This window comes from Oncorhynchus masou, chromosome 13, assembly GCF_036934945.1.
Source record: "Oncorhynchus masou masou isolate Uvic2021 chromosome 13, UVic_Omas_1.1, whole genome shotgun sequence".
Taxonomy (NCBI): domain Eukaryota; kingdom Metazoa; phylum Chordata; class Actinopteri; order Salmoniformes; family Salmonidae; genus Oncorhynchus; species Oncorhynchus masou.
Window position 1 is genome coordinate 89,865,538 of NC_088224.1, and position 20,724 is coordinate 89,886,261.

At 43.7% G+C, this 20,724-nt stretch overlaps 1 protein-coding gene across 1 annotated transcript; it reads left to right on the top strand.

Moving 5' to 3' along the window:
* The first annotated feature begins 216 nt into the window (after positions 1 to 216).
* LOC135553474 (uncharacterized) lies at positions 217 to 11,498 on the top strand. The gene is made up of 2 exons (XM_064985580.1): positions 217 to 234; positions 8,946 to 11,498. The coding sequence occupies exons 1-2, from the start codon at positions 217 to 219 to the stop codon at positions 11,496 to 11,498; spliced, it is 2,571 nt and encodes an 856-aa protein (XP_064841652.1).
* Positions 11,499 to 20,724: the final 9,226 nt, after the last annotated feature.

A 20,724-nucleotide genomic window follows, 5' to 3' on the forward strand; every position in this document is an offset into this window, starting at 1 on the left:
CTCCTCCTTTCCCCCTCTCTCCCTCACGCTCCCTCTCCCCCTCTAACCCTCTCCCCGTCTCCACTTCTGTCCTCTTTCATCATCTGTACATTCAGGCAGAACATCTTCAAGAGATACTGATAGTGGCCCACCTGTATCTCTCCCTCTATTTCTCTCCCTTTTAGATGTAGAAAATCACAGAGTAACGTTACCAGATTCTGCAGTGAGGACGAACACATGAACGTACAAAAGCAGGTAAGGACCTCACTTCGTTCAGGAGCAGTGTGTGTGTGTGTGTGTGTGTGTGTGTGTGTGTTGTGTGTCTGTGTGTGTGTGTACTGACAACAAATTCCAATTAACTATACATAACTATAACTCTTTAACATTATCCTTAGCTCTGGCATCTTCCCCAATATTTGGAACCAAGGACTGATCACCCCAATCCACAAAAGTGGAGACTAATTTGACCCCAATAACTACAGTACTGTGGGATATGTGTCAACAGCAACCTCGGGAAAATTCTCTGAATCATCATTATTAACAGTAGACTTGTACATTTTCTCAGTGAAAACAATGTACTGAGCAAATGTCAAATGTTTATTTTTATCAAATTACAATGTGACAGACCACGTATTCACCCTGCACACTCTTATTGACAAACAAACCAACCAAAACAAAGGAAAGGGGGTCAGTTGTACAACTGAATTCCTTCAACTGAAATGTGTCTTCCCCATTTAACCCCTCTGAATTAGAGGTGCAAGGGGCCAGGGGTGGAAGTAACGAATCAGAGAGGTGCAGGGGGGCGCCATAATCGACATGGGAGGGGGGGGGGGGGGGGTGGAAGTAACAAATTACTCATGTTCCTGTAATTTAGTAGATTTCTGTGTACTTGTACTTTTTTTTGTATTTTTCAAAGGCTTTACTTTTCTACAATCTGGACAAAGGATACACATTATCATGGCAAAAAAACATGACCAGAAAGTTATAAATATATTTCTTCGCCATGAATGGCATTTGTTGTGTAGGCTATGTAATGTCGCTAACAAAGTGTTGCTACTAGCCAGTTGCTACTAGCATAATGCTAACGTTAGCTAGCTCATCCTGTTGCTAGCTAGTTTGAAGCTAACCTTGACCAACTACTTTACATAGCTGAAGGAACTATAAGCTGTAGTGTGGGATACTACCGTATTGACATTATGGTGGCTAGTAGCTACCCATAATGTAAGTTGTTGGGGATAGCTAAAAGTGAAATGAATGAACTTGTGAAGATACAATAAATAAATCATTTTGAGACCTGGGATTTTTTAGGTTTGTGCATTATCTTTGTTTTCGCTTGCTTATTACTATATTAATTAATATATATAGTAATAATATATAGCTATATCTGATTGGATCACTGAGTTTCGAATAATAGTCAGAATCATGTTTGGAAATAATATAAATGGGGAAAAGAAAGAAGAATATTCCACAAAATCCGTATGTATTTGGACAGTGACATTATTGACAACATGCTGTAATTTCTAAATGGTTCATTTGATATAAATAAAAAACACCTTCTTATAGCTGACAGTCTGCACTTTAACCCCGTTATCATTGTATCTTTTAAAATCCAATGTGCTGGAATACAGAGACAAAACAAAAATGTTGCCATTGCCCAAATACATACAGATTGCACTTTATGTGCTGGTTTAAGTTAATTTGAATAAAACCAAACTGGTCAGGCAATATTTTGCCCAGATTGATGCGATAATTTTGTCCACAGAGTAAACATCCGTTAACTGCTTATGGCTGGTGGCGTTATTGTGTAGCTAGGATGAATAAGGTGCCCAGAGGTGCCCAGAGTAAACTGCCTGCTACTCAGTCCCAGTTGCTAATATATGCATATTATTAGTATATTTGGATAGGAAATACTCTGAAGTTTCTAAAACTGTTTGACTGATGTCTGTGAGTATAAAAGAACTCATATGGCAGGCAAATGCCTGAGAAAAAAATCCAACCAGGAAGTTGGAAATCTGAGGTTGGTCATTTTTCAACTCATTCCCTATTGAAGATACAGCGGGATATTGGTCATGTTGCACTTCATAAGGCTTCCACTAGATGTCAAGAGTCTTCAGAACCTTGTTTGATGCTTCTACTGTAAAGGAGGGGATCATAAGTGCTGTTTGAGTCAGTGGTCTTGCAGAGTGCCACAAGTTAGCTCGCGTTCCATTGCATTTCTGAAGACAAAGGAATTCTCCGGTTGGAACATTATTGAAGATTTATGTTAAAAATATCCTAAAGATTGATTCTGTACATCGTTTGACATGATTCTACGGACTGTAACGGAACTTTTTGACATTTGTCTGCTCCTAGTGAACACACTTCGTGAGTTTGGATTTGTTTACAAAACGCGTTAACAAAAGTAGCTATTTGGACATAAATAATGGACATTATCGAATAAAACAAAGATTTTTTTATGGAACTGTCACGTCCTGACCTTAGTTCCTTTTTTATGTTTCTATTTTGGTTTGGTCAGGGCATGAGTTGAGGTGGGCATTCTATGTTTTATGTCCTATGTTTTCTATTTCTATGTGTTTGGCCTGGTATGGTTCCCAATCAGAGGCAGCTGGCTATCGTTGTCTCTGATTTAGAACCATATTTAGGCAGCCTGTTTTCCCACTATGTGTTGTGGGTAGTTATTTTCTGTTTAGTGTTTTTGCTGCACCTTACAGAACTGTTTGTTTGTCGGTTTGCTGTTTTCGTTCAGTATTCATCTTTATTAAAATTATTATGAATACGTACCACCCTGCACTTTGGTCCTCTTCTCCTTCTCATGACGACAATTGTTACAGGAACTGGGATTCCCGGGAGTGCATTCTGATGAAGATCATCAAAGGTAAGTGAATATTTATAATGTAATGTTCTGACTAATGTTGACTGCACAGTATGGCGGATATCTTTTTGGCTTGTTTGGTCTCTGAGCGCCGTACTCAGATTATTGCATGGTTGGCTTTTTCCGTAAAGCTTTTTTGAAATCTGACACAGCGGTTGCATTTACAGGTGCTGAACAACAAACTTTGCATATAAGTATGTTTGGGTATAGCCAGACATGGACTTACCTCAACATTAGAGAGTTTGTCTGATCTGAATGTATTTGAACAACTAAAATCAATCTCAGTATCTGAGAATAACAAGTGTAAATGTCTGTGTTAGAGCTATTGCAATGCCAATACAATGATTGTGGTAGCAGCCACATACAACAGAGTTTTCTGAAAACACTGAAGAAGTGAATGTTTTGTTTCTAATTTACAGATTTGGCATACCTGAAGAATCATCTTGACACAATCACACAGGACGAGACTGAACATCTAAGGCAGCATTCATCTGATGAAGAGGATTTATTCTCATCCCTGACAACCAAATGGTGGGAAGGTACAAGGGAGCTGGATGAGTATCTTGCTGGTCCATCGGACAAAATTGATTTACTTAATTTGTTTCCGTACATAAATAAGTTGTCCCTCAAACTCAACACAGGCCTGCCTGCATCTGCCGCCCGCGAGCGTCGTTTTAGCTGTGCAGGATTGCACTTCACTGCAAAGCGAGCCAGGATAGACTCAATTGACTTAGAAAATCAGCTCCTCCTGAAACTGAAAGGCAAATTCAGAGAGAAGTAACGTGAGTTAAGTGTTTCGATACGTAGTTCCACGATAAATATGCCTTTTGAACATTCCTTTGAACATTTTTATATGTGAAGTTGATTTAATATTATAATTAGCTGTGCTGGATCTTATCTTGTTGGTAATTATCTGGTGTTTTATGGAACATTTAGTCTGTCAAGCATCACATGTTAACAATCTTACAAATACAGTAGTATATAGATAAATTATGTTCATTTTTTTGTTTAGCTTGCATTCAATTGCCTCTCCCTTTTCACATGAACTTCCATTATTGTAAAAGGAGAATAAAAACATCCATCAAAATAGCAAATATTTTTTTAAATATGCTACTTTAGACTTTTACTTGAGTAGCTTTTTACAACAGTACTTTTTCTTCTACTTGATTACAATTTCATTAAAATAACAGTACTTCTACTTGAGTAGGATTTTACAGTACTCTTTCCACCCCTGCTGGGGGCTGCCATAATCAACATCCATGGCGCCCAGGGAACTTTGGGTTAACTGCCATGCTCAGAGGCAGACAACAGATTTTTTTTTACCTTGTCAGCTCCGGGATTCGATCCAGCAACCTTTCAGTTACTGGCCCAATGCTCGAATCACTAAGATAATCTATTTATTGCTTTGTTGCTTTCAAAAATATTTTGGATTCAATTTGTTCCTCATTACAAATTGATAGAAAGTGGTGTTGGGGGAAAAACATATGACATTACGAACCCATGTACACAAACAACAAATGTGCAGTTAAAATTGGCAAAAAAACACAGACATTTCTTTCTACAGGGCCATGTGGTGAGACAGGGATGCAGCTTGAGCCCCACCATCTTCAACATGCACTATGGGTCAAAAGTTTTGGAACACCTACTCATTCAAGGGTTTTCCTTTATTTTTACTATTATCTACATTGTAGAATAATAATGAAGACATCAAAACTATGAAAAAACCCACATGGAATCGTGTAGTAACAAAAAAAAGTGTTAAAGAAATCAAAATATATTTTATTTTTGAGATTCTTCACCCTTTGCGTTGATCACAGATTTTCACACTCTTGGCATTCTCACAACCAGCTTCATCTGGAGTGCTTTTCCAACAGTCTTGAACGAGTTCCCACAGAGATTTTTAATGACCACATTTACATTCACACTAATATCCCGTTATTATTTGGGATATTCAAGTATTCTGCTTTTGAGTTGACGCATATAAATATCATACCCAGTTTACAATAACCCAAAAAAGCTTATACCGGTTATGAGCAACCCAGAAAAGATGCTTGGGATATGCTGATCTTAGATGGGATACTGTGGAATGTAAACATCTCATTCCATTTACTGTTGTTTTTGCAGTATACACAGGATCACCTTTGTATGTCATGGGTGTTGTGTGATAATGATTTCATCTGATTGTCAAACAAATCACTTCAAAAAGTAGGCTACCTGCATAGTTTGATTCACCACAATAATTTTGTGATAATGTAGCCTAATATAATTTGGACATTTGTTTGTTAACCTCTTGATGCTCTGGGGGCGCTATTTCATTTTTGGATGAAAAACGTTCCCGTTTTAAACAAGATATTTTGTCACAAAAAGATGCTCGACTATGTATATAATTGATAGCTTTCGAAAGAAAACACTCTGACGTGTCCAGAACTACCAAGATATTTTCTGTGCGTGCCCTAGAACGTGAGCTTCAGGCAAAACCAAGATGAGACGGCATCCAGGAAATGAGCAGGATTTTTGAGGCTCTGTTTTCCATTGTCTCCTTATATGGCTGTGAATGCGAGAGGAGTAAGTCTGCCCTTTCTGTCGTTTCCCCAAGGTGTCTGCAGCATTGTGACGTATTTGTAGGCATATCATTGGAAGATTGACCATAAGAGACCACATTTACCAGGTGTCCGCCCGGTGTCTTGCGCCGAAATTGGTGCGCAAAAGTCAGCTGCAAGTATTTTTCCATGGAATTTAGAGAAGAATGCAAGCTTCCACGAACGATATATCAATGAAGAGATATGTGAAAAAACACCTTGAGGATTGATTCCAAACAACGTTTGCCATGTTTCGGTCGATATTATGGAGTTAATTCGGAAAAAGTTTGACGTTGTAGGTGAATGAATTTTCGGTTCGTTTCGGTAGCCAAATGCGATGTACAAAACGGAACGATTTCTCCTACACACAGACGCTTTCAGGAAAAACTGCGCATTTGGTATGTAACTGAGAGTCTCCTCATTGAAAATATCCGAAGCTCTTCAAAGGTAAATGATTTTATTTATTTGGTTATCTGGTTTTTGTGAAAATGTTGCGTGCTAAATGCTACTCAAAATGCTAAGCTAGATTAGCATACTCTTACACAAATTAGTCAATTTCTATGGTTCAAAAGCATTTTTTGAAAATCTGAGATGACAGTGTTGTTAAGAAAAGGCTAAGCATGAGAGCAGACGCATTATTTTCATTTGCGATTTTCAGAAATCGTTAACGTTGCGTTATGCTAATGAGCCTGAGGCTTTAGTCACGATCCGGATCCGGGATGGGGAGTTTCAACCCATAGTTTGGTTACTTTATTTTACTAGGCAAGCCAGTTAAGAACAAATTCTTACTTTCAAGGATGGCCTAGGAAGAGTGGCTTAACTTTCTTGTTCATGGGCAGAATGACTTTTTTACCTTGTCAGCTCGGGGAGTCGATCTTGCAACCTTTTAGGTGCTAGTCCAACACTCTAACCACTAGACTACCTGCCTCTCCAATACCTACAGCTACACTTCTGTCATACCTTGGTGCCCCAGAAGACTAAATTAAGCTTACCTGAATTATGTGGCGGCAGGGTAGCCTAGTGGTTAGAGCGTTGGACTAGTAACTGGAAGTTGGCAAGTTCAAAATCTCGAGCTGAATAGGTACAAAACTGTCGTTCTTCCCCTGAACAGGCAGTTAACCCACTGTTCCTAGGCCGTCATTGAAAATAAGAATTTGTTCTTAACTGACTTGCCTAGTTAAATAAAGGTTTAAAAGAATATATGTCATACATCAATAGAATGAATGCGTAAGTAATCTAGTTAACAACAGTATCTCTGTCTGTTTTGTTGAGGGACCAAGGAGAAAACTCAATAACTCCAGAACATTGGAAAGATTGGTCCTGTGCAAAATGTCCAAATGTCATGAGTTTGACCGGTTTAAAGGAAATTAAAATATGAGAAAACGATGAAAACACATTTCTGATAAGATTTCAGTTCTTCTTGGGTGCATATTTTATGTGGTTGAAAAACGGTCTGCTTGCATAACAGTGTCAAAGATAACACATTACACACATATTCACATTTTCTCAAGATATGCTGAAAGAAAGAAATCATATTTCTCCACTCTTGTTCCCGTGATAACGTTTACATTTTCGTATAATTTCACTGCAAGAAATGCATCGTACAGCACAAGTTAATAATACTTTACTCTACATGTGAGAGCTTATAGGCCTACAGTTAGTGTCCACATTTCAGTTATTATTCAATTACATATGGATTTCATATGGAATATTCTGCTCATTCATGTGTACGGAGACACTCATGAGAGGGAGATCAAAGGTGTATCTAAATAACTTATTCCGCATAAGATGCTAAGCTGGATATGAGCTACTATCCGGGAATACTGAGCGGATGTAAACATGGTCAATGAGAGAGAGAGAGAGAAGAAGAGAGAGAAGAAGAGAAAGAAGAAGAGAGTGAAGAAGAGAGAGAAGAAGAGAGGGTAGAAGAGAGTGAATAAGAGAGTGAAGAAGAGAGAGTAGAAGAGAGTGAAGAAGAGAGAGAAGAAGAGAGAGAAGAAGAGAGAAGAAGAGAGAAGAACGGAGATAAACTTCCCAGAGGAAGAGAACCAGAGAGAGGGAGTGAGAGAGAAAAGACAAATGTTGATTTAAACAGAGAGGTGTAGGGGAAAGAAAGAGCATGAGGAGATACAACACCTGACATGTTTTCTGCGAGCTGAGTTTATCAGCACCCACTAGCAGATGTGTCAGTTTTACTAAAATCGATGGATTTAAAAATGCATGCCTATTGAGGTCTCTCTATTCAGTGGTTGGCTAACCCTTTCTCAGCACTAGGCGTACACCATTCTCAACCCAATGCCACGAGGAGAAAACAAGGAAGGAGACAGAGAACGTCAAAGTGAGAGCGAGCAAGATACAGAGAGAGAAAGTGAGAGAGTGAGAGAGCGCGAGAGCAAGAGAGAGAGAGAAAGCGAGCGAGAGCGGGAGAGAGAGAGAGTGAGAGAGAGAGAGAGAGAGAGAGCCAGATAGAGACAGAGAGAGAGAGAGAGAGAGAGAGAGAGAGAGGAGAGAGAGGAGGAGGGTGGATACACAGAGACATATGAAGAACAAAAACAGTAACACTTAACGACTCTTTCTAGCTGGTAGATCTCACCCACCTCCATATCTCATCTCCCTCAGCCTCCCAAATCTCATCGCCCAGCCCACATCACCCTGCCCTCAGCCTCCCAAAACTCATCACCCAGCCCTCATCACCCAGCCCTCATCACATAGCTCACAGCCGTCAGCCCCCAGCAGTAAAACCAGCAGTATGACCAGCAGTAATCCCAACAGTAAACCCAGTCCTCAGCCCCCAGCAGTAATCCCAACAGTAAAAAGAGTCCTCAGGCCCCAGCAGTAATCACAACAGTAAACCCAGACCTCAACCCCCAACCCTCATCACCCAGCCCTCAGACCCCAGCCCTCATTACCCAGCCCTCATCACCCAGCCCTCAGCCACAAAACCTCATCACCCAGCCCTCAACCCCTAACCCTCGTCACCCAACCCTCAGCCCCCAACCCTCATCACCCATCCCTCATCACCCAGCCCTCAGCCCCCAACCCTCATCACCCAGCCCTCAGCCCCCAACCCTCATCACCCAGCCCTCATCACCCAGCCCTGAGCCCCCAACCCTCATCACCCAGCCCCCAGCCCTCATCACCCAGCCCTCATCACCCAGCCCTCATCATCCAGCCCTCATCACCTAGCCCTCAGCCCCCAGCCCTCATCACATAGCTCCCAGCCCTCAGCCCCCAGCAGTAAGACCAGCAGTATGACCAGCAGTAAGACCAGCAGTATGACCAGCAGTATGACCAGCAGTAAGACCAGCAGTAAGCACTGTTGCCATGGTTTCTAACTTTAACTCCTTCAAATAATAAGTCAGGTGTGTGTGTTTCGGTTAGGATGGTGTTAAGAGGCTGAGAACCAGTTCAGGCTAATTAAAACAATGCACCAGCTGTGTGCGTGGATACATTGCAGATGCAGACAATTCTCTCTGAGTGAGTGTGTGACAGGAAGGTCTTAACTGGCTGAGAAGAGCAGCAGCCTACTGGGGGAGTGGAGCAGCAGCGTACTGGGGGAGAGGAGCAGCAGCCTACTGGCTGAGAGGAGCAGCAGTGTACTGGGGGAGAGGAGCAGCAGCCATCTGGGGGAGAGGAGCAGCAGCGTACTGGGGGAGAGGAGCAGCAGCCTACTGGCTGAGAGGAGCAGCAGCTTACTGGGGGAGAGGAGCAGCAGCCTACTGGCTGAGAGGAGCAGCAGCGTACTAGCTGAGAGGAGCAGTAGCTCACTGGGGAAGAAGAGCAGCAGCCAACTGGCTGAAAGGAGCAGCAGACTACTGGGAGAGAGAAGCAGCAGCCTACTGGCTGAAAGGAGCAGCAGCCTACTGGCTGAGAGGAGCAGCAGCCTACTGGGGGAGAGAAGCAGCAGCCTACTGGGGGAGAGAAGCAGCAGCCTACTGGGGGAGAGGAGCAGCAGCCCACTGAATGAGAGGAGCAGCAGCCTACTGGGGGAGAGGAGCAGCAGCCTACTGGCTGAGAGGAGCAGCAGCCTACCGGGGGAGAGGAGCAGCAGCCTACTGGCTGAGAGGAGCAGCAGCCTACTGGGGGAGAGAAGCAGCAGCCTACTGGGGGAGAGGAGCAGCAGCCCACTGAATGAGAGGAGCAGCAGCCTACTGGGGGAGAGGAGCAGCAGCCTACTGGCTGAGAGGAGCAGCAGCCTACCGGGGGAGAGGAGCAGCAGCCCACTGAATGAGAGGAGCAGCAGCCTACCGGGAGAGAGGAGCAGCAGCCTACTGGCTGAGAGGAGCAGCAGCATACCGGGGGAGAGGAGCAGCAGCCTACTGGCTGAGAGGAGCAGCAGCCTACTGGGGGAGAGAAGCAGCAGCCTACTGGGGGAGAGGAGCAGCAGCCCACTGAATGAGAGGAGCAGCAGCCTACTGGGCGAGTGGTGCAGCCATCTGGGGGAGAGGAGCAGCAGCCTACTGGCTGAGAGGAGCAGCAGCCTACTGGGGGAGAGGAGCAGTAGCCTACTGGCTGAGAGGAGCAGCAGCCTACTGGGGGAGAGGAGCAGCAACCTACTGGGGGAGAGGAGCAGTAGCCTACTGGGGGAGAGAAGCAGCAGCCTACTGGCTGAGAGGAGCAGCAGCCTACTGGGGGAGAGGAGTAGCAGCCCACTGAATGAGAGGAGCAGCAGCCTACTGGGGGAGAGAAGCAGCAGCCTACTGGGGGAGAGGAGCAGCAGCCTACTGGCTGAGAGGAGCAGCAGCCTACTGGGGGAGAGGAGCAGTAGCCTACTGGGGGAGAGGAGCAGCAGCCTACTGGCTGAGAGGAGCAGCAGTCTACTGGGGGAGAGAAGCAGCAGCCCACTGAATGAGAGGAGCAGCAGCCTACCGGGAGAGAGGAGCAGCAGCCTACTGGGGGAGAGGAGCAGTAGCCTACTGGGGGAGAGAAGCAGCAGCCTACTGGGGGAGAGGAGCAGCATCCTACTGGCTGAGAGGAGCAGCAGCCTACTGGGGGAGAGGAGCAGCAGCCCACTGAATGAGAGGAGCAGCAGCCTACTGGGGGAGAGGAGCAGCAGCCTACTGGCTGAGAGGAGCAGCAGCCTACTGAATGAGAGGAGCAGCAGCCTACTGGGGGAGAGGAGCAGCAGCCTACTGGCTGAGAGGAGCAGCAGCCTACTGGGGGAGAGGAGCAGTAGCCTACTGGGGGAGAGGAGCAGCAGCCTACTGGCTGAGAGGAGCAGCAGCCTACTGGGGGAGAGGAGCAGTAGCCTACTGGGGGAGAGAAGCAGCAGCCTACTGGGGGAGAGGAGCAGCAGCCTACTGGCTGAGAGGAGCAGCAGCCTACTGGGCGAGAGGTGCAGCCATCTGGGGGAGAGGAGCAGCAGCCTACTGGCTGAAAGGAGCAGCAGCCTACTGGGGGAGAGAAGCAGCAGCCTACTGGCTGAGAGGAGCAACAGCCTACTGGCTGAGAGGAGCAGCAGCCTACTGAATGAGAGGAGCAGCAGCCTACTGGGGGAGAGAAGCAGCAGCCCACTGAATGAGAGGAGCAGCAGCCTACTGGGGGAGAGGAGCAGCAGCCTACTGGGGGAGAGGAGCAGCAGCCTACTGGGGGAGAGGAGCAGCAGTCTACTGGGCGAGAGGTGCAGCCATCTGGGGGAGAGGAGCAGTAGCCTACTGGGGGAGAGAAGCAGCAGCCTACTGGGGGAGAGGAGCAGCAGCCTACTGGCTGAGAGGAGCAGCAGCCTACTGGGGGAGAGAAGCAGCAGCCCACTGAATGAGAGGAGCAGCAGCCTACTGGCTGAGAGGAGCAGCAGCCTACTGGGGGAGAGAAGCAGCAGCCCACTGAATGAGAGGAGCAGCAGCCTACTGGGGGAGAGGAGCAGCAGCCTACTGGGGGAGAGGAGCAGCAGCCTACTGGGGGAGAGGAGCAGCAGCCTACTGGCTGAGAGGAGCAGCAGACTACTGGCTGAGAGGAGCAGCAGCCCACTGAATGAGAGGAGCAGCAGCCTACTGGCTGAGAGGAGCAGCAGCCTACTGGGGGAGAGGAGCAGCAGCCTACTGGCTGAGGAGCAGCAGTCTACTGGCTGAGGAGCAGCAGCCTACTGGCTGAGAGGAGCAGCAGCCTACTGGCTGAGGAGCAGCAGTCTACCGGATAAACAAGTTTGTTTATGTACGTTTGTTTATTTGTAACTCTGTGTTGTTGTTTGTGTCACACTGCTTTCCTTTATCCTGGCCAGGTCGCAGTTGTAAATGAGAACTTGTTCTCAACTGGCCTCGCTGGTTAAATAACGGAGAAATTAAAAAATAAATTAAAAGTAGATAAATGTCCTCATTGCCAAAATATCAAAGTACCCCTTTAAGTTTCTATAAATATGTATTGTCTGCTCAGAGGGCCTTGGTCTGTTCTGGGAGTTGAGATTTAGGACCGGGCACACTTCTGTCTTGTGTGCAAAAAAAGGCAGGCTGGCCTCTTGTGTTGTTTAGAGTGGGACCGGGTGGAGATGGGGATGTGTTTGTGTCATTTTGTGTGCGCATGTTTATTTGTCAATGTGTGTGTATGTGTGTGTGTGTGTGTGTGTGTGTGTTTGTGTGTGTGTTAGGCTGTAAGGGGAGTGGCTATAATGTGGCCTAACAAGCCCAAGATGCTGCCCCAAGATTGGATTTCAGAGGCAATAAAACTGGTGACACTAAATTGCAAACCTGATGTCAGGAAGTGAGTTACCATGGAGAAAAGAGGAGGAGAGAAGAGAAGCAGAGAAGAGGAGGAGAAAATAGGAGGAGAGAAACAGAGGAGGAGAAAAGGAAAAGGGAGGAAGGAGGATGGGAGGAGAGAAGGGGAGGGGAATGGAGGAGGAGGGGAAGAGGAGGGGAGGAGAGAAGGGGAGGGGCAGGAGGAGTGGAGGACAAGGAGGAAGGCATTTTGGTGAGAACGTGGAAGGCCACCTGTGACACTTAAGCAGAGTGAGAAATCAAAAGTCTATTTTAGGCCTGTCCGCTCTAGCAGGACACGAAACCCTGGACGAGCTCTGTACCCCCCTGATGATGTCACAATGAGGCTATAGAGCGATGAACACATGTGGCCACTGAAATAAAGACAGACAAGAGTGGAAAACAGAGGAGAGGAACCTGGAGAGAAAGCTGGAAAGAGAGATCTGATCTCGTATATCAGCTTTGATCCATGCTAACCAGAACCAGAGCTGGAAGGACAGCAAAGCACATTCTACAGACATCTACCACGGGAAACCACATTACTGTCTGAATGGAAACTGCAGAACATCTTGCCAGCTAGGAGTGTAATTTATGTGTGATAAGGTTGGAATGTTCAAACATACATCTACTGTACGTATATATGAAAAGGCCAGATCTGAGGTCAAGACGTCAACACATCAAATTCACAGTAAAACTAAGGCATTAAATAGAAGGCGGCACAGTATACAAACCACAAAGCCTCTATTAAAGGCATTTTCCCAGAAATTTGCAGAGATCGCATTCATGGTAAGTGCTGCGTATGTTGGAGCGAACATTACCTTTAAAAGCTGTTATAGTGTGCCGCTCCATAACGCATCCTAGATTTTATATTTCCAAGACAACCATACAACCTTGTGCCACTCCAATTGTTCTCCCCTCCCCCTCATTCCAGCCTTGCACTCTCTATTGCTCTCTATCTATGGCTCTTTCTATCGCTCTCTCTCTATCGCTCTCTCTCTATTGCTCTTTCTATCGCTCTCTCTCTATCGCTCTCTCTCTATTGCTCTTTCTATCGCTCTCTCTCTATCGCTCTCTCTCTATTGCTCTTTCTATCGCTCTCTCTCTATCGCTCTCTCTCTAGCTCTCTCTCTAGCTCTCTCTCTCTTATCGCTCTCTCTCTCTATCGCTCTCTCTCTCTCTATCGCTCTCTCTCTCTCTATCGCTCTCTCTCTCGATCGCTCTCTCTATCGCTCTCTCTATCGCTCTTTCTCTCTATCGCTCTCCCTCTCTCTATCGCTCTCCCTCTCTCTATCGCTCCCTCTCTCTATCGCTCCCTCTCTCTATCGCTCTCTCTCTCTATCGCTCTCTCTCTCTCTCTAGCTCTCTATCGCTCTCTCTATCGCTCTCTCTAGCTCTCTCTCTAGCTCTCTCCAGCTCTCTATCTTTCTCTCTCTTTCTCTCTCTAGGTCACTCTCTCTCCTTATCTCTAGCTCCTGCTCTCTTTCTCTCTCTCTCTCTCTCTCTCCCCCTCTCTCTCTCTCTCTCTCTCTCTCTCTCGCTCTCTCCCCTCTCTCTCTCTCTCTCTCTCTCTCTCTCTCTTTCTCTCTAGCTCTCTCTCTCTAGCTCTCTCTTTTTCTCTCTCAAGGTCATTCTCTCTCTCCTTATCTCTCATTCCTGCTCTCTTTCTCTCTCTAGCTCTCTCTCTAGCTCTCTCTCTAGCTCTCCTAGGTCTCTCCCTCTCTCTTTAGCTCTCTCTCTCTCTCTAGCTCTCTCTCTTTCTCTCTCTAGGTCACTCTCTCTCTCCTTATCTAGCTCCTGCTCTCTTTCTCTCTCTGGCTCTCTTTCTCTCTTTTTCTCTCTCTCTCTCTTTTTCTCTAGCTCTCTCTCTCTCTTGTTCTTTCTCCAGCTATCTCTCTCTCTCTAGCTCTCAATTCACTTCAATTCAACTCAATTCGCTTTATTGGCATGACGTAACAATGTACATATTACCAAAGCTTATTTTGGATATTTACAATATTAAAAATGAGAGTCAAAATTGTCAACAGGACAACAGTAACAACAATAACCAAGTTTCAAAATAACCATACATTCAACAACAACAATAAGCATACAGTAGAGTACATGTGCAGGTTGATTGGTCTGTCAGACACTGTCCCTTAACTTATGGCAGGCAGCAATTTAGTGTGCTGCCAACCGACAGCTCTCTGCGTCCTCCCACCATAGGACGGGTAGTTTTGAAACCTCTCTCTCCCTCTCTCTGTAGCTCTCTCTCCCTCTCTCTGTAGCTCTCTGCCGCTCTCTAACTCTCTCTCTCTCTCTCTCTCTCTCTCTCTCTCTCTCCGCCTCTCTCTCTCCCTCTCCCTCTCTCCCTCTCTCCCTAGGTCTTTCTTGCTCACTCTCTCTCTCCCTCTCTCTTTCTCTCTCTCTCTCCCTCCCTAGGTCTTTCGCTCTCTCTCTCTCTCTCTCTCTCTCTCTCTCTCTCTCTCTCTCTCTCTCTCTCTCTCTCTCTCTCCCCCTAGGTCTTTCACTCTCTCTCACTCTCCCTCTCTCTCTCTCCCCCTAGGTCTTTCACTCTCTCTCACTCTCTAGTGCTCTCTCAATTCAATTAAATTCAAGGGGCTTTATGGGAAACATATGTTAACATTGCCAAAGCAAGTGAAGTAGAGAATATACAAATGCGAAATAAACAATAAAAAAGAACAGTAAACAATACACTCACAGAAGTTCCAAAAGAATAAAGACATTACAAATGTCATATTATGTATATATACAGTGTTTTAACGATGTACAAATGGTTAAAGTACGAAAGGGAAAATAATTAAGCATTTACAATATTTACAATGGTGTTTGTATTTACAATGGTGTTTGTTCTTCACTGGTTGACCTTTTCTTGTGGTAATAGGTCACAAATATTGCTGCTGGGATGGCACACTGTGGAATTTCACACAGTAGATATTGGAGTTTATCAAAATTGTGTTTGTTTTCGAATTCTTTTTGGATCTGTGTAATCTGAGGGAAATATGTCTCTCTAATATGGTCATACATTGGGCAGGAGGTTAGGAAGTGCAGCTCAGTTTCCACCTCATTTTGTAGGCAGTGAGCACATAGCCTGTCTTCTCTTGAGAGCCATGTCTGCCTACGGTGGCCTTTCTCAATAGCAAGGCTATGATCACTGAGTCTGTACATAGTCAAAGATGTTCTTAATTTTGCCTCAGTCACAGTGATCAGGTTTTCTGTCACTGTGTACTCTCTGTTTTAGGGCCAAATAGCAGTCTAGTTTGCTCTTTTTTTCCAAAATTCTTTCTAAGGTGTTTCTCATGATTTATTTGAGTCTAATTGTGTTACTGTCCAAGGGTTCTGTGGGGTTTGTTTGTGTTTGGTAACAGAGCCTCGGTACCAGCTTGCTTAGGGGACTCTACTCAGAGGTTTATCTCTCTGTAGGTGATGGCTTTTTTTATGAAGCTTTGGTGTGTTAAAAATGTATGTTCCTTCTGATGACATAGAAGGCCCTTTTTGCCTTGTCCCTCAGATCATTCACAGTTTTGTGGAAGTTACCTGTGGTGCTGATGTTTAGGCCAAGGTATGTATAGTTTTTGTGTGCACTAGGGCAATGGTGTCTAAATTAAGATCGTTTTAGTGGTCCTGGAAACTGTACTTATTGGTACACATTATTATTATTGGTGTCTTACTGAGATTTACTGTCAAGGCCCAGGTCTGACAGAATCTGTAGAGAATATCTAGGTGCTGCTGTAGGCCCTCCTTGGTTAGGGACAGAAGCACCAGATCATCAGCAAACAACAGACATTTGACTTCAGATTCTAGTAGGGTGAACCAGGGTGCTGCAGACTGTTCTAGTGCTCGCGCCAATTCGTGGAAATATACAGTTGAAGTCAGAAGTTTAGATACACTTATGCAATAAAATGCAAATTAATTACTTAAAAATCATAAAAATGTGATTTTCTGGATTTTTATTTTAGATTCCGTCTCTCACAGTTGAAGTGTACCTATGTTAAAAAATTACAGACCTCTAAGTGGCTGTTCCACTGGATGTCAGAAGGTGAATTCACCAATTTGTAAGTCGCTCTGGATAAGAGCGTCTGCTAAATGACTTAAATGTAAATGTACATGCTTTGTAAGTAGGAAAACCTGCAAAATCGGCAGTGAATCAAATACTTGTTCTCACCACTGTAGGTTGGAGTCATTAAAACTTGTTTTTCAACTACTCCACACAATAGTTTTGGGAAGTCAGTTAGGACATCTACTTTGTGCGTGACACAAGACATTTTTTCAACAATTGTTTACAGACAGATTATTTCACTTATAATTCACTGTATCACAATTCCAGTAGGTCAGAAGTTTAAATACATTAAGTTGACTGTTTCTTTAAACAGCTTTGAAAATTCCAGAAAATGATGTCATGGCTTTAGAAGCTTCTGTTAGGCTTATTGACATCATTTGAGTCAATTGGAGGTGTACCTGTGGATGTATTTCAAGGCCTACCTTCAAACTCAGTGCCTCTTTGCTTGACATCATGGGAAAATCTAAAGAAATCAGCCAAGACCTCAGAAAAAAATGTGTAGATCTCCACAAGTCTGGTTCATCCTTGGGAGCAATTTCCAAACACCTGAAGGTACCACGTTCATCTGTGCAAACAATAGTACGCAAGTATAAACACCATGGGACCACGCAGCCGCCATAACGCTCAGGAAGGATACGCGTTTTGTCTCCTAGAGATGAACGTACTTTGGTGCAAAAAGTGCAAATCAATCCCAGAACAACAGCAAAGGACCTTGTGAAGATGATGGAGGAAACAGGTACAAATGTAACTATATCCACAGTAAAACGAGTCTTATATGGACATAACCTGAAAGGCTGCTCAGCAAGGAAGGAGCCACTGCTCCTAAACCGTCATAAGAATAACAGAATACGGTTTGCAACTGCACACGGGGACAAAGATTGTAATTTTTGGAGAAATGTCCTCTGGTCTGATAAAACAATAGTAGAACTGTTTGGCCATAATGAACATCATTATGTTGGAAGAAAAAGGCTGTGTTGGAAGAAAAAGGTGTTTCTCAGCCTGCAAGCTGAGGAACACCACTCCAACCGTGAAGCATGGGGGTGGCAGCATCATGTTGTGGGGGTGCTTTGCTGTAGGAAGAATTGGTACACTTCACAAAATATATGACATCATGAGGGAGGAAAATGATGTGGATATATTGACGCAACATCTCAAGACATTAATCAGGAACCTCTTACATCTATGGGGGCGCTATTTCATTTTTGGATGAAAAACGTTCCCGTTTTAAACAAGATATTTTGTCACAAAAAGATGCTCGACTATGCATATAATTGATACCATTCGAAAGAAAACACTCTGACGTGTCCAGAAATACCAAGATATTCTCTGTGCGTGCCCTAGAACGTGAACTTCAGGCAAAACCAAGATGAGATGGCATCCAGGAAATGACAAGGATTTTTGAGGCTCTGTTTTCCATTGTCTCCTTATATGGCTGTGAATGCGAGAGGAAGGAGCCTGCCCTTTCTGTCGTTTCCCCAAGGTGTCTGCAGCATTGTGACGTATTTGTAGGCAGATCATTGGAAGATTGACCATAAGAGACCACATTTACCAGGTGTCCGCCCGGTGTCCTGCGCCGAAATTGGTGCGCAAAAGTCACCTGCCAGTATTTTTCCATGCGATACAGAGAGGAAAGCAAGCTTCCACGAACTGCATATCAATGAAGAGATATGTGAAAAAAACACCTTGAGGATTGATTCCAAACAACGTTTGCCATGTTTCGGTCGATATTATGTAGTTAATCCGGAAAAAGTTTTACGTTGTAGGTGACTGAATTTTCGGTTCGTTTCGGTAGCCAGACGCAATGTAGAAAACGGAAGGATTTCTCCTACACACAGACGCTTTCAGGAAAAACTGCGCATTTGGTATGTAACTGAGAGTCTCCTCATTGAAAACATCAGAAGCTCTTCAAAGGTAAATGATTTTATTTATTTGGTTATCTGGTTTTTGTGAAAATATTGCGTGCTAAATGCTACTCAAAATGCTATGCTAGCTTTGCATACTCTTACACAAATTAGTCAATTTCTATGGTTCAAAAGCATATTTTGAAAATCTGAGATGACAGTGTTGTTAAGAAAAGGCTAAGCTTGAGAGCAGACGCATTATTTTCATTTTATTTGCGATTTTCAGAAATCGTTAACGTTGCGTTATGCTAATGAGCCTGAGGCTTTAGTCACAAACCCGGATCCGCAATGGGGAGTTTCAAGAAGTTAAAGCTTGGTCGCAAATGGGTCTTCCAAATGGACAATGACCCAAAGCATACTTCCAAAGTTGTGGCAAAATGGCTTAAGGACAACAAAGTCAAGGTATTGGAGTGGCCATCAGAAAGACTTGACCTCAATCCCATAGAAAATGTGTGGGCAGAACTGAAAAAAGTGTGTGCGAGCAATGAGGCCTACAAACCTGATTCAGTAACACCAGCTCTGTCAGGAGGAATGGGCCAAAATTCAGCTTGTGGAAAAGCTACCCGAAACATTTAACCCATGTTAAACCATTTAAAGACAATGCTACCAAACACTAATTGAGTGTATGTAAACTTCTGACCCACTGGGAAGGTGATGAAAGAAATAAAAGCTAAAATAAGTAATTATTTCTAATGTTATTCTGACATTTCACATTTTTAAAATAAAGTGGTCATCCTAACTGACCTAAAACAGGGAATTTTTACTAGGATTAAATGTCAGGAATTGTGAAAAACTGAATTTAAATGTATTTGGCTAAGGTGTATTTCAACTTTTGACTTCAACAGTATATTGAAGAGGGCTTGGCTTAAACTGCATCCCTGTCTCACCCCACAACCCTGTGGAAAGAAATGTGTGTTGTTTGCAAATTTGAACAGCAAAGTTGTTGTTTGTGATTTTATTGTCGTATGTTTTTCCCCCAACACTCCTTTTATTTCTATACCTTCTGCCAAATTGAATCAAAACCTTTTTTGAAATCAACAAAGCATGAGAAGACTTTGCCTTTGTTTTGGTTTGTTTGTTTGTCAAATTACGGTGAGCAGGGTGAATATGTGATCTGTCTTACGGTAATTGGGGAAACAACCACTTTGACATTTGCCCAGTACATTGTTTTTTCTAAGGATTTTCCCAGGGTTTCTGTTGTCGCAAAACAAATGATAGTTGTTGTGATCAAATTTGTCCAATATTGGCGAAGATGCTAGAGGTCAGGATGATGTTAAAGAGTTTAAGTATAGCCATTTGGAATTTGAAGTCTTTATATTTAATTTTTTTGGGGATACCATCAACACCACAGGCCGTTTTGGGTTGGAAGGTTTGTATTTTGTCCTGTAGTTCATTCAATGTAATTGGAGAACCCAGTCAGTCCTGGTAGTCTGATTCTAAGATTTGTAATTGATCATGTATATGTTTTTGCTGTTTTTTCTCTGTTATAGAGCCAAAAAGATTGGAAAAGTGGTTTATCCACAGATCTCCATTTTGGATAGATAACTATTTGTGTTGTTGTTTGTCCATTGTGTTCCAATTTTCACAGAAGAGGTTAGATTCTATGGATTTTTCAATTACATTGAGCTGAATGCTGACGAGCTGTTCCTTCTTTTCTGCAGTGTATTTCTGTATTGTTATAGTGATTCACCATAGTGAACGAGCAGACTCAGGTTTTCTGGGTCTCCAAGTTTTTAGTTGAAAAGTTTCTCAATTTATTTCTTAGGTTTTTGGATTTTTCATCAAACCATGTGTCATTGTCGTTAATCTTCTTAAATTGCATGCTCAGCATTTTCGATTTGATAGGGAAGCTGAAAGGTCAAATATTCTGTTTAGGCTTTCTACTGCCAAGTTTACACCTTCACTATTACAGTGAAATGTTTTGTCCAAGAAGTTGTCTAAAAGGGTTTGACTGTGAACTGTGAACGCTCTAAGAGTCTCTGGTTTGAGGTCAGTGATAAAGAAATCTATAGTACAATTGCCAAGAGATGAGCTATAGGTGTACCTTCCCTAAAAGTCTCCTCAAAGCATACCATTGACTATGTACATACCCAGCGTGTGACAGAGTTGCAGGAGTTGTGACCAATTTTTGTTGGTTGTTTGTGATAGTTGTGTTTTGGGGGGAATATTTGGGAGGGAATACTGTCAACTCCAGGTAGGTGTTTGTCCCCCTGTGTGCTGAGAGTGTCTGGTGCTTGTCCAGTGCTGGCATTTAGGTCGCCACATACTAGTTATGTCCCTGGGCCTGGAAATGTTTGATCTCCCCGTATAGGATGGAGAAGATGTCATCGTTAAAGTATGGGGATTCTATTTGGGGATATAGGTAACACACATGAGGACATTTTTCTCTGTTGAGATCATTTCCTTATTCATTTCTAGACAGATGTAAAATGTTCCTGTTTGACTAATTTAATAGAGTGGGTTAGGTCTGCTCTATACCAAATTAGCACACATCTGAGTCTCTTCCCTGTTTCATTCCTGGTAATTTGGTGGATGGGACAATCAGATCTCTAGAGGGCAAACAGTGGGTCCATCTCTCCTATACAATGTTTAATGTAGGATGAAAATGTCTGTATTTCCAATTTCATTAATAAAGTCTGTGTTCCTG